This window comes from Zeus faber, assembly GCF_960531495.2.
Source record: "Zeus faber genome assembly, chromosome: 1".
NCBI classification, from domain to species: domain Eukaryota; kingdom Metazoa; phylum Chordata; class Actinopteri; order Zeiformes; family Zeidae; genus Zeus; species Zeus faber.
The window spans coordinates 17270081-17283462 of NC_137193.1; the positions used below are offsets into that span (position 1 = coordinate 17270081).

Here is a 13382-nt window from a genome sequence, read left to right on the forward strand (position 1 = left end):
CTGGGAGGCCACAAGGGGAAGTGAGCCGGGCGGTCGTGTTCCGTTCTCACGACAGCCGTTCACAGTTCACTGACATCAGCGAGACCAGCTCCACGAGCAGCCGGCAACCGGAAGTTGAAGACGGAGCCGTTGGGACTCCTCGGCGCAAAGTGGGCGGGGCCTCGGAGAGCAACGCTTATATACCGCAGTTATTTTTTTTTGTCTCCCCCAATACGAGTGAACAAAAAAAAAAAAATAATACACATGATGAAATATTTAATAGGATTCATTAATCATATTTATATTCTGACGACAGCATTATGATGTTATTATTTATTGAAAGAATGTTATCACGCTACAAATGAAATATTAAATATAATGTATGTTTTTTTTTCAAGTCTTTTATTGAATATTCATTACATATATTTTTTCATTTTCACCGCATGGAAATATTATATTTTTTATTATATATAAAAACAAATAAATAAATAGATAAACAAACAAACAAACAAACATATATATATATATACATATATATATATATATATATATATATATATATATAAAATTATTTATTTTTTTTCAGTTTAAAGACGACAGCACCGCAGGCTTCATCCCGCCAATGAAGCGTCAGCGCGATTCAAACCGCCGCCGCCTGCCGAGCTGTGGGGGCCGGCTTCGTCACACACTCGCACACGCCGCCAGACGCGCACACACGCTCGCACACGGAACGGAGGCAGCCGCCGTCCGGCTCGGTTTCCTCTCAGTCGCCTGAGCGCGGTGAACACGGCGGGATCTAAACATGTGGACGGACGTCGGGAAGATTGTGCTGTTGCATTTGTTGGTGACGGAGCTCCACGCCGCCCAAGGTAGGACACGATACGGACACGCACGCGCACACACATACAAAAGAGAAAAAGTCGTGCTGCCTCAATAAATGCCCCCCAAAAATGACGATGTCGTCACGTCACCCACAAGTCTGTGGCTCATATCACGGTCGCAGCGCTCACTCCCCGTGAAAACGACAAAACGCAGGATAAGGAATGGAGCGCACCGTCTGACAAGTGCTTTAAACCAGCTGAGCTGCTTGGAATACCGCGCCTTGGCGTTTTAACGTGTTTGGGTTTCCCCTCTCGGCTGTTCGATCGTAGTGGTGACACTTTAGCAGATCCCAGTGTTTTTCATTCCAACCGCTGCAATAAACCGAGGGCAGCGGGAGCAGGTGGATGGACAGACTCGGACTCCGAGACAGTTCATCCCAGAGACAAAGGTGGCATGCTTTCATTTATTTATAGTGGCAGTATTTTCCTCTCATTTTGATCTCACAGCCCTTTATCAACCTACTTGGAAGTTGGGACAGAACGGTCCCTCCTGTGGCTCTGCCCGTACCCCATGCATCACAGCAATTGATCGGTGAAAAACAAAGACACGGATTGATGATTCATTGATGGAATCACGAAATCATGTGATCATAAAACAAAGATGTAGTAACAATGAAGCAACATCCATGTGTCTATGAAGTAACGACTTGCAGTCCAAACACGCTACTGTATTGCTCTTAACGACCGTCTGCCCTGCAGAACACAGAAGATGCAAATTAAACGTGCAGTGTGTTAGGTTATCTTGCAAAAAGAGAGAGGACACTTTTATTTTCTCGGGAACGTCACAGTTTTAATGTGTTTTTAAAGAGCTGGATCAGCTCCTTCTTATTTGATTTTTACAAATCCCCTAATCCATGAATGGTCACCGTGTGGCTCCAACCATACCCCACTGCAACAATTATGATCTGATGATGAACTATGATCTGTTATATAATGGTACAATAAATACACGTAACAAACGTTTTCTACGAATGTAGTAACATTTGTCCATGTGGTAACAACTTGCCGTCTAACATGCTTCAGGTTACTTTTAATGGCCATTTCCCCTGCAGAACACCGAGAAGACACAAAAGAATCCGGCAATATGTTACGTTCACACGAGACTTTCAAGCTGACAATTTTCTTTTCTTGCACACGCAGGCACTGACACGGAGTGTGAAACCGGACAGTTTCAGTGCAGCAACGGGCGGTGCATCCCGACCCTGTGGAGATGCGACGATGACGACGATTGCTCAGATAACAGCGACGAGGACAACTGCCGTAAGTACCTGCGATCCAGAGCCGCCTTTTGTTTTCGGTGGCAAAACGGGGCAGCACGTGGAGCTCCACTGCATCTTATGAGATCATTGCTCAGGTCACATGGCCAGAAGAATTTCCCTCTTTCCTTCTTAATATTTCCTTCTGGAGCAGCTCAGAGCTTGTGGCTGAGTCCTTCAGAAAATACATTTTCAGTTCATTTGACACCCAATTAGTACCTTTTTCGCGTCATGGCTAAAAGTATCGTGCCTCCTCTTTGATTTGAATTTATCATGAGCTTATGAGGCTTTGAACAAGATATTGTCATGAAATTGCTGGAAGTGTGCAGCCCGATGAAAGACGACAGCATGCCCTCGCTTTGCGTAGGTAGAGTTACTTTTTGGAATCTCTGGTGGATCAAGGGTTGACTTGACCAGTTGTTCCCAATAACTATCTCACTTATATATAGAGAGTTAATGATTTGAAACACAATGTTTGTATTGTTTCAATCATACCAATAATGTAGGCAAGTGCAGTGGTAATTTGATTTAGTCCTTTGTAACTGAATGGGAAAGACCACCGCTGCAGACTTGAACAGCTATTAAATCCATCCATGTTAAATCAGTGTGAATAAAACAACCAAGCAAGGATCACTTATGAATTTGTCACAGTGCTAATTGCTTGAACGGCTACATTAGTGGGCAATTGATTCAGCCACTGTCATGGTATTCTTGACTTATAATACCTCTGCACTGGGGGCCCCGGATGTCTCGGGAGTCTTCGAGTGTGTTTCTTTGACTGGAGGAACTGATTGGTAATTTTGGACCTATTGTCGATGATTTGGTCTAGAAGGCATTGTTCCTTCGAGGAAACATCCATCCTGACGGGTGAGGTTCATTTTCCGACTTTCTTTTTGCGTCTGTGGAAAAAGTCCATGCTATGAGGTGACAGTGACACCTAAAAAAACCCCTGCTGATTCCTTACCCGACCTTGTGTGATTTGTCAAGATCTCCGGTTCTTCTTGACTGGATTATGCATTCCTCCTTTGTTTTTCTTACACATACACACTCCATAGTCTCGCTCTCTCTCGCCCTCTCCTCCCTGCTCCCACTCTATGCTTCGTCAAATCTTTTATTTGCTCCTCATATGCCTTCTGCCCTCCTAGCCTGGCATCACACCTGACCTCGCTCTATTCTTTCCTGGAAACCTCAGCTTCGGTCCCTGTTTGTGCGAGATGGGTCATTTGGTCGGATTTACCATTGGAGCTCCCAGAGAGGGACCTTTATTTCCCCACGCTTTTTAAAGCCCTCCCCTCATCCTCAGGCAGCAGGAACGGCAAAAAAAAGGCATTTGCCCACTCGTCTTCTGCCCCCACAAGGGGCATCAGCTGACAGGTTGGTTGGAGATAAATCCAACGGCATGACTCTGCTGCAGATGCCGGTGTGATGCCCACTGGTTGGCAGCGCGCCAACCTCTTTCGAGCAGATGCCAACACTGCTACCGTGCCCCCTCCCAAAAGCCTTGTATAGCTTAGCTCTTCAGAGAGGAGCAGGAGGGAGGAGGAGGTGAAGGGGGGAGGCAGAGGGAGCAGAAGGAACCGACGGAAGGAGAGGTTGTGGCAGGAGAACAGAGGGGCCAACGGAGGGTCATAAAAGGGAGTCAGAGAGAGGTTGAGGAAAGCCCAGGACTCGACAACACAAAAGATGAGAGGGGAGGCATCCCAAGGGCTCTGGACCCATTCGATGAAACGCAAAATCAATGCGATGCAACGCCAGCCAAATCAGCGTAAACAAAGAGAAACGATTCAGTACATAATGAGGAAAAAGGGACCCTTTTTAAAATGACGCGGCCCCGTGATAACACATCGTGAGGTAGCACAACACCATGTTCATCGTAACTTGGAACCAAGCGTGGTGATAGCAACCTTGAATCAGTGTGGTGATGGCAACATTGAATCACAGAAACATTTTGATTAGCCTGTAATATGAATTCCCTGTTGTCCGACTAAATGCATCGTCTTACACGGATATAACAAAGGTACCTGCTACCTGTGTTGTGAGTTAGCCACAGTGCCCCTTTGTGTCATTTTTGCATTGCCGTTGCACAGCCTATTCTTACACACACACGCACACGCACATGCACGCTCACATATGGATGCACAGGGATTACCCAAATGGTGTCCTCGCTTGGGCAGCTATATTAGAATAAGTCTTGCGGGATTGGTTTGTCTTTTGTTCTCCGTCTCTTCTCCCTCCTCCTCCTCCTCCTCCTCCTCTTCTACTCCTCTTCTCCTGCTTCACTCCACCTCTCCTTCGTCCACGTTCATTCACAAACGAGCCTCGCCGTGGATACCTCTCCCGTTGCCCCGGGAGACGGAAGAGCGTATGTGTGTCTGCGCGTGTGTGATTTATATGTAGCGAACGCGTATATTTGCTGACGCGCACGAGTGCATGTGCGGGCAGCGTGGCGGCTCTCCCCTTCCCTGCCTGACCTATATATATTATTTTTGTCAGTTGTGGAAACGATAATAAAAGCTTTATCATTTTGTACAGCAGCTTTAACTGGATTTAAATAGGACTAATCCAAAGTGCAGCTGCAAAAATCATCTCATATCTCTGGCTCATACGTCTCCTACATCGCGCACGGCCGTTTAAATCGAGGATCAGCAACCATGCTCCGTGCAATACCGAGGTCTTCAATCCAGCTGATCAGTACATGACATTTTGAGCGAATTTCTGAAATAATGTGTAGCGACCGGTTGGATTGGAAGCCTGCATACTTTTCAAACTCCATGGCACATTGTTGCTTATCTCTACTACAATTGGTCTTTCTGTTGGTTTCTTTCTTTCTTTTCCGTTCAGGATCTTTTTTCCTCGTAATTGCAGAATTTGCACTGGCCTGTTAAAATGCAAACATGTGGTATCTATCAGCTCAGTCATCTTAGAATGTGATTACTTGTGAGGACGTACGTGGTGCTTTTAAAAGGAGCAACAAAGATCGAATCTGTACCCTCCAATTCTGAAGGTGGTGTGTGTGGGTGTGTGTGGACAATGGGTCTAAGCAGTTCTGAGAACGGGAGCGTCTGAGAAAGGTTCCTCAAAGAGGAGATATCACAACACATTTCACGCCCCCACTCTGTGTGTGTGTGTGTGTGTGTGTGTGTGTGTGTGTGTGTGTGTGTGTGTGTGTGTGTGTGTGTGTGTGTGTGTGTGTGTCTTCAGGCCAGGGTATTTCTCACTCTCTCCCTCTCTCTTTCTCTCACAGACTGTAATGAGAGACTGCAGGGAGGTGCCTCAGGCAAATGGATCAGGCTCACAAAAACACATTACGGTCACCTGCTGACCAGCACACACACGCGTTTCTTTGAGTTTCACATTTGGGGTGAGAGGGGGAGAGAGAGAGAGAGGGAGGGGAGGGCAAGAAGCACGAGAAGGTTTGTTGAAACCGTCATTATTGTGCATCTAGCAAGCTGCATGGTATTCACACCTGACACTGTGTTGTATCACAATTACTACGTAACTGCAAGATCGCAATTATGAGAGTGGATCGCAGTCTTTTTGTAAAATCCAGAAGAGATTCCACAATCACATCTCCCATACAAATTTAAGGGGATTTTAAAACAATGCTCGTACATGTGTGAACTTAGGTGCGTTTGCATCGAGGTTGAGGACAGTTAACTGCCTACCCAAAGGTCTATGTTCCAATCTTCAATGCCAATAAATGGCTGTTCTTCAATAGGTACATTGCATTTTTATGTTTCATTAATGCCACTGTCAGAGTAATAGCATGTAAGAGCATAAAATGAACAAAAAAGACGAGAATTATTCGTAGAACAAGTAATCATCAACTAAAATATCATGATTGTGACAGCCCTAGTTGCTAGTTGTTGAATGATGTTATTATGTCGTTTGCTGTGTTCTCAATCCTTACGACCGGCGTGTGACCGGGCAGATCTTCATGCGCCACATCCAGGCATGGGAAGGTCCTCGACACCTCACCTTAAAAAGAATAATAAGCAGTTTTGTGGGTAAAGTTAAAATGTGCCCTGAGTATGTATGCAGGAGAGGTGGAGAGTAATAGGTGTAGTGGTGCAAAGCGGCGATGAGGTAATTTTAGTTGAGGTCAGTGCTACCTTGAGGCATTCTGTTTTACTCGGTCTCTCTCTCTCTCTCTCTCTCTATTCTCATCTCATTTTTTACTTTCTGTTCTCTCTCCTCACCTTCTTTTGACTTCTGTCCATATGTCTGCCCGTCTTTCTTTCTCCCAGCCTTGCAGTCTGTCTGTCCTGTTTGCCTTACTACTGCTCCGGTTCCCTCCATTCTCACTATGCTGTGGGGATGTGGGCCACAAGAACAATGACCTTGTTTTGACTGTGAAATCAAGGGATCCCACTGAAAAGAACTGCAGACTGTGTGTGTGTGTGTGTGTGTGTGTGTGTGTGTGTGTGTGTGTGTGTGTGTGTGTGTGTGTGTGTGTGTGTGTGTGTGTGTGTGTGTGTGTGTGTGTGTGTGTGTGTGTGTGTGTGTGTGTGTGTGGAGAGAGAAGGAGATAGGCTAAGGGATTGCACCGTCCATCTGCATACTTTTAATCCAATTACTGTATGCGTGCGCAGCGGGTAAAAAAAAATCTGCATTGCAAGGTGTGTGTGTGTGTGTGTGTGTGTGTGTGGTGCGCTTGTCGGGACAAGGGCGGAGGGAGAAAGAACGAGAGTCTCCCCGTGGATGCTCTTCCTGTGTGTGTGTGTGTATGTTTGTGTGTCTGCAGTCTCTCTCTCCCTCTTTCCCTCCTGCATCCATCCCCCGGGGATCCGGCTCCCTCTAAAAACGAGCGCCTGTTTATCAAACGAATGATGCTTTCTACAAACCTTCTCGTGCTTCTTGCCCTTCCTCCCCTCCCCACCTCTCCTCCCTCTCGCTCTGTCTCTGTCTCTCCCTCTGCCTTAATAGGTAGTATAGGATGGAGGGGGCGGGGGTATTGTATATAATGAGGTGCCAACGTCTGTAGAGTTATGTTCGAGTTTGAGTGTTGGACACTTTACTGTCGGGCAACGGTATAGAAGTGGAGGAAGCAGAGAACGCTAGAGAGGGATGCAGAGGGTGTGAAGAGAGCGAGAGAATGAGCAGAATGTTAGCTATGCAGGGAAAAGTAACAGTGGGGGATGAGGGTACTGGAGAAAAATAGCATCGGCTTACTTCAAGCTGCATTAAGAGTTTTGATGTACAAAAATAATGAAAACGTGGACAAACTGTGAGAAGTGTCAATTCCCTACGGTCAGGTATTTTGTTTATATAAAAAAAAATTATCTTGTGTCTTATCAAGATTTTGGGATCGCCCGCCCGTTTGCTTAGCAATGTTTTCATTGTTTTATTTTGTTTCATTTTAATCCCTTGGTGCCTACCACACCTGCTCTGCACTGGAAAAGTGTTGTCTTGACAGACAAAGGAGGTAGAGTGACTGTCATGAATCCTCCCTGATTTCCCAGTATTTATTTATATATGTCTTCATGTTTTATTTTCAGCTGGTCATTTCCTCATGCCATGTCACTCACCCCCATGTCATTTCAGATCCGCCCACTCCCTTTTGCTTTGCTGTCACTGCCTTCCCTTCACCTGGTTTCCCCCGTCTGCAGCTCATTTCCTTGTTGGCCCCTCAGTATAAATACCAGTCCACTTCCCTTTGTTCTCTGCCAGATTGTCTCTTGCATTACGCTGAGCTGCCCCGCACGACTAACTGTTTCCTGTACCTTCCGTCCCAACCTCTGCCGTATTCCCTGCAGTCTGATTCTCTGCCTGATTCCCTGGACTCTGATTCTCTGCCTGTTCCATGCCGGATACTTTTTCCTTCTCTAACTGATCTCCTGGTTTTGACCCCTGTTTTTTGGAATAAACCTTGTGGACTTGGACTTCTTACCAGACTGTTTTTGTGTCGTGCTTATCGGTTCACATCCGTTCTGAGTCAGTGAGCATAACAGCGACGGGTATTTGGCACAACATGGAGGCAGAGTGACGGGGGTAGCGCAACAGGGAAATAAGGGTGTGAGAGGGATGTAGAGTTATGTGGTATAGTACGAGGGAGGTAGAGTGATGCAGTGGCGGTTTGGTAGAGGGATGGGGAAGGAGAGGGATGGGCAGGCAGAGCAATGGGGAGGCAGAGAGACAGGCAGGTAGAGCAATGGTGGGAGAGCTGCAGGGAAGTAGAGTGACAATGAGGTCTCACAAGTAGGAACATTTAATTTATTTTGACTATAAGGGACACGTTGCAAACTATCCTTCTAGGTGGAAAGGTGTGCGGAGGTAGAGGGACGAGGAGGTGCAGCCATGGTTGGGTTGAGCGACGGGAAAGCAGAGGAATAGGGAGTCAGAGCGACGGGCCGGCAGAGCAATGGGGAGGCAGACCAGCAAGCAGGTCTAGTGATGGAGAGGCAGAGCGACAGGGGAGGTGCAGTGGCAGGTAGAGCAAAGGGGGAAGAGCAGGGATGGGGAGGCAGAGCAATGGTGAGGGAGAGGCATGGGGAGGCAGAGCGACGGGTAAGCAGAGCAAGAGTGAAGAAGAGCAACGGGGTGGGAGAGCTGCAGGGACAGCGAGGCGTCTCATGAGCAGGAAAATTAATAAATTTTGACTATAAGGGACACATTGCAAACAATCCATCAAGGTGAAAGGCAAAAGAGAGAGAGATAGAAATAATACTCAAATAATAGATGATCTCTGGATCCATCAACGAGGGACAATAAGAGACAAAACAATATTCATAAGGAGCGGCAGAGAGGTGAAAACAGCAAGGTAGTGCAGGTAGATTGGGATTATTATTATTTTTTTTATCATCTATCCTCCATTTGGCGAGCATTTTGCATCCGGAGATAAAGGAGTTTCTCCTTTTCAGAAAAAATGCAGAATACAAGCAACTTAATGACGATCAGTGGCTGCTGGACTTGGTATTTTTAACTGATCTGAAACCGTGGTCAGCATAATCAGTTCAGTTAATGCCTTAAAACGAAAAATGCAACTTCTGTCCTCAAAGCTGCAGCGCCATGATTTGGGGAACTTTCAAAACCTCGCATCAGAGCTGGAGACCCAAGGGAAGGCATGTGCGCAACTTGACAGTGTGCGGTACACAGAGCAGATTGAAAACCGTCTGTCAGACTTTGACAAACGATTTCAAGACTTTGCTTTACTCCAGCCAATCGAAGATTATTAAGTCCGAATACCATTCCACCATGACGGAGGATCATTTGGAAGCCTGCCTGAGGCTGGCTACCAGCAGCTACTGTCCGGACTATGCAACCCCGGCCGACTCCATTCAGTGCAAGTCATCAGAGTAAGGCAGTGACCATAAATGTATTTTATTGTTTTGTGCCGTGAGGGTTCATGCAGTGATGCAAGGTACGCCAACATATATTGTATATATAAAGTATACTCAGTATCTTCTTCTTCTTTTGGCTGCTCCCAACAGTATACTCAGTATATATATATAAATAAATATATTTTGCATCTTTTAATGCAGGTAGATCATTTTGACCTGGTCATTTTAAAAGTAGCTCGCAAGCCGAAAAAGTGTGGGCACCCCTGTTCTAGAATGAGAAGTTTGGGGAGTCTTCTGCAGTTTGCATCCCTGTTTTCCTATGAACTTACTCTGTGCTTGCTCTCCACTCCCTTTCGCTTGAATGTCTTTATCTCTCCTCCTTTCTGGCATCCCGCTGCTCAAGCGACAGAGGGCGTGTTAACTCCATGCCTTTTCTGCAGATTACCTGGTTTTTGTTTACTGTCATGGCAGCTCAGCGCTGGGCCAGCCTGATTCGCCGCAAAAGTCACTTATTGTTCAAAGTCAGAGTCCAATAACACTGCAATCCTATTTCCCAATGGATGTGTGTGTGTGTGTGTGTGTGTGTGTGTGTGTGTGTGTGTGTGTGTGTGTGTGTGTCTGTTTGCGTGTGTGTGTGTGTGTGTGTGTGCGTGCGTGGGCGTGTGTTCCTCATTTGTTGTCTTTGATCCCCTCTCTGTGTCAGACAGGGTATCATGGCGTAAGGATTAACGCCATGATACCCTCAGCCTCAGATTAACTGAATATCTTCATGTGCCTCCATTTTGTTATTTACGTTTGCTGTAATCCTGTTTTTCACCACCGCGCTCCGTCGCCCTGTACACATGCGGAGCGGGCGTACCGCGCCGAACGTTGACGACCGGCGCTGATGAATAAAACATGGCCGTTAATACCTGTCTGCCGTGGGTGGGTGACGTGCAGAGATAGGGCCCTCCAGCGCTGCGCCTCAAAAGTTGCGCCGGAAAATTTTATTTCATTTTTTAAAATTGTTATTTTCCTGGAGTTTACAAAGTGTGGTAGAAGACTTTGAGGCGTTTCCATATACTCTCCTATTGCTACATCTCTCTTTCTATCTCTCTTGTCTCTCTCTTTCCACAAGTTCTCCTCTCTACTCTACCTCTACTTTTGGATGTCTTGTTTCTACTTCTCTCCTCCCATCATGTGTCACTCTCTCTCTTCCAGTGTCTGTGCTGTATATAGCTTATGTCTCTGTCTCGGCTTGGCAGTCTGTGACGGAGGTGCGTTGGTTCCTCTCCTCCGTCAGAGCCCATCTCTCTCTCTCTCACTCCCTTGTCAAATCAAACCGGAAATTTCCCTACCAACCTTGACAGCGAAGCGGGAAATCGGTTTGCTGAAAGCAGAAGTTAGAGTTCTGATGGCGTGTCCCCCAAAGCGAGTTATGGCGGGTGGCCGTATAAGCCCAGCCATGGTGCTGGAGGACGTGTGTGCGTGTGTGTGCGTGTGTGTGTGTGTGTGTGTGTGTGTGTGTCTCTCTCATTCATGTGCTCGCACGTATGATACAAACTAAGTAGATGCAAGTGTGTGTGTGTGTGCTTTGCATTAATGCATCAATCTGTGTGAATGTGTGTGTTTTTGTTTTGCAAAGGCATTCCTGTGTGTGTGTGTGTGTGTGTCTCATTCATGTGCTCACACGTATGATACTGACTAAGTGGATACAAGTGTTTATGTCTCTGTTTTTGCATTAATGAATCCAACTGTGTGTATGTGTGTGTTTTGTTTTGCAAAGGCGTGCGTGTTTTCAAAAAGGGTGAAATTAGTTTTTCCATGGATGGCACTCGGTGTGAGAAAGCAGATGGAAGGAAGCCTTGAAGTTGTTAAAAAAAAAAAAAAAAAGGAAAGGTCTTAGAATGTGTGTAAACTCAGATCTTTCACTCCAAAAACGACATCAGTTGCCAGCAGGGAATGCTCATCACTACAGATTGCTCTGTCTTAACTTTAGAAATTGCATATTTTATAGACAAAGCTGTAAATCCGGTATTTGGCTTGTGTATGCCGGAATGTAAAAATTTCAATGTTAATTAATAAACAAATTATTGAATTTGGAACATATGTCTAGTCCACTAGTTCATAAGTCTATTATTATTATCATTATTATTATTGTTATTGTTATTATTATATATACAAGAGTGAGTTTTGACTATGAAGCAGAGTAAAAAGGATAAACTAGTGATAATACAATGAAATGGATAACATCACGATGTCATGAATTTCATTTCTCAAACTGATCAAATCTAAAGTGAATTCATGTCAAAACTAGTGCCCGACAGATATATTGGTAGGCTGATAATATCGGCCGATATTTGAGGCGGTTTGGTTGAAATTTACGATAGCGGTTATATCCTTCCAATGGTTATACCAGCATTAGTCAATATTTGTCTGTGGACATTTAATTTTAGAGGAGATGTAATCTTGGAGAGTATTAAATATCCATTAAAGGATTGTCAGTGGTGATTGAAAGCTAGCGGAGATTGCGGCCTTCTTCAACATTATATTCATCTGTGCCGGGGTTTTAGCCTAAAATTAAAATTTTCACATTCCTTACTCAACCCCAAGTCATTTAAAAAATTATTCTGTGTTTGTGTCTTCACACATTGAGTTTGCTTGCAGCTCCAGAGAAACGGCCTTTATTTAAGTCCCAAAGGTTGATAAAGTTGATGAAATGTTCCCAAGGACTTTCACGTGCAGTGTTTAGTCCGTTTGAACGGAACCTTTTTGTTGGGAACGTCCAACAACTAGTGATATCCTTCTACAGAGACAATGTGAGGCAATGCTCTTTGGACTTGCATTTGAGGACTGATACTAGACAGCCACCTTCTGACTTTTAGGATAAAGTAATAACATGCAGCAAGTGTGCCAGCTCTCATCAGCCATCTCTCCGTCATTCTCCTATAGCCGCGCGCCAACAGGGATCCTACACTACCCGCAATCCAATGTCTTAAAGCTACCCCGTCTGCCCCCCACTTCCGGGTTCTGTGAGCCAATGGGGTTTGAGCTTCACTTCTGGGTTTCATTGTATTTAGTCTGTAAACTGTATCTGATTCAAACTGTACTTGATTTCACATTTTCCGTCCACCAAATTCAGCCTCTGAACAAATTTGAGGCGAGAAATAAGCAATGCAGTTGCTTAGTCTTCACTCCTATCAGATCTGCAAGGCCTCATTTAAAATAAGTTCAGAGATTGCGCGATCCGCGAAGCAGATCAACGTTACGGACAATACACAATTATTTGATGACAGTTGGCGTTGATTCCTTTTTCCATGAAAAGATTTGTGCCAGTCTGTGCAGTTAACAACAGAGCAGTTCCCATGCTTAGCTCTTAGCTTAGCTCCTATCCACCGGACCCAGGTCCCCTTTAAATTCATTTATTTAAAATTTATTTTATGTTTTTTCTATTTTCATTTTAGATTTGTTCAATAAACGTGTGTGTACTATGCTATAAAGGACACTGGACAGAGTGCCAGTGTTTTTCAGGATAATTATCACTTGTGTTACTGTTATTTGAGTTCATTATTTAAAAAAGTTCATAATTTAAACATTTATTATTGAAAATATTTTATATATATTATATTATATATTTTATATGTATTCCAAAAATAATGAATTTTCTGCTAACAAGCTGAAAAAAGATCTATTATATACATATATATATATATATATATATATATATATTATGCACTGTCCAGATAAAAAGAGGGAGGGACTGAGAAGAGCAGGTAACATTGTTCCATGAAGTCCCAATTTGTCCCAGACATGAACCTCTTCAGCATCAAAATATGCATCTTATGCCTCGTATACACCAAAGGATTTTAGGATTTCCAGTCTCAAATTTAAAAAGGATCTTCAGAGAATCCTTATGAAATCTCTTGTCTTAAGGGTTCTTAAGAGGGTGGTCCTGTCGGCTGTCTGTTGGTTTGACCTATCCTTAAATCCTCTAGTGTGTGCGTTAT

The 13382-nt window shown here is 44.6% G+C and overlaps 1 protein-coding gene across 1 annotated transcript in view; it reads left to right on the plus strand.

Moving 5' to 3' along the window:
• Positions 1-781: 781 nt before the first annotated feature.
• lrp8 (low density lipoprotein receptor-related protein 8, apolipoprotein e receptor) overlaps positions 782-13382 on the plus strand; it is a gene marked incomplete at both ends in the record, with an annotated part of 180598 nt that continues 167997 nt past the window's right edge. The window contains 2 exons of the mRNA XM_080010925.1: positions 782-848; positions 2001-2120. Coding sequence (XP_079867051.1) covers positions 782-848; positions 2001-2120 — 187 coding nt within the window. The remainder of the gene's footprint in view (positions 849-2000; positions 2121-13382) is intronic.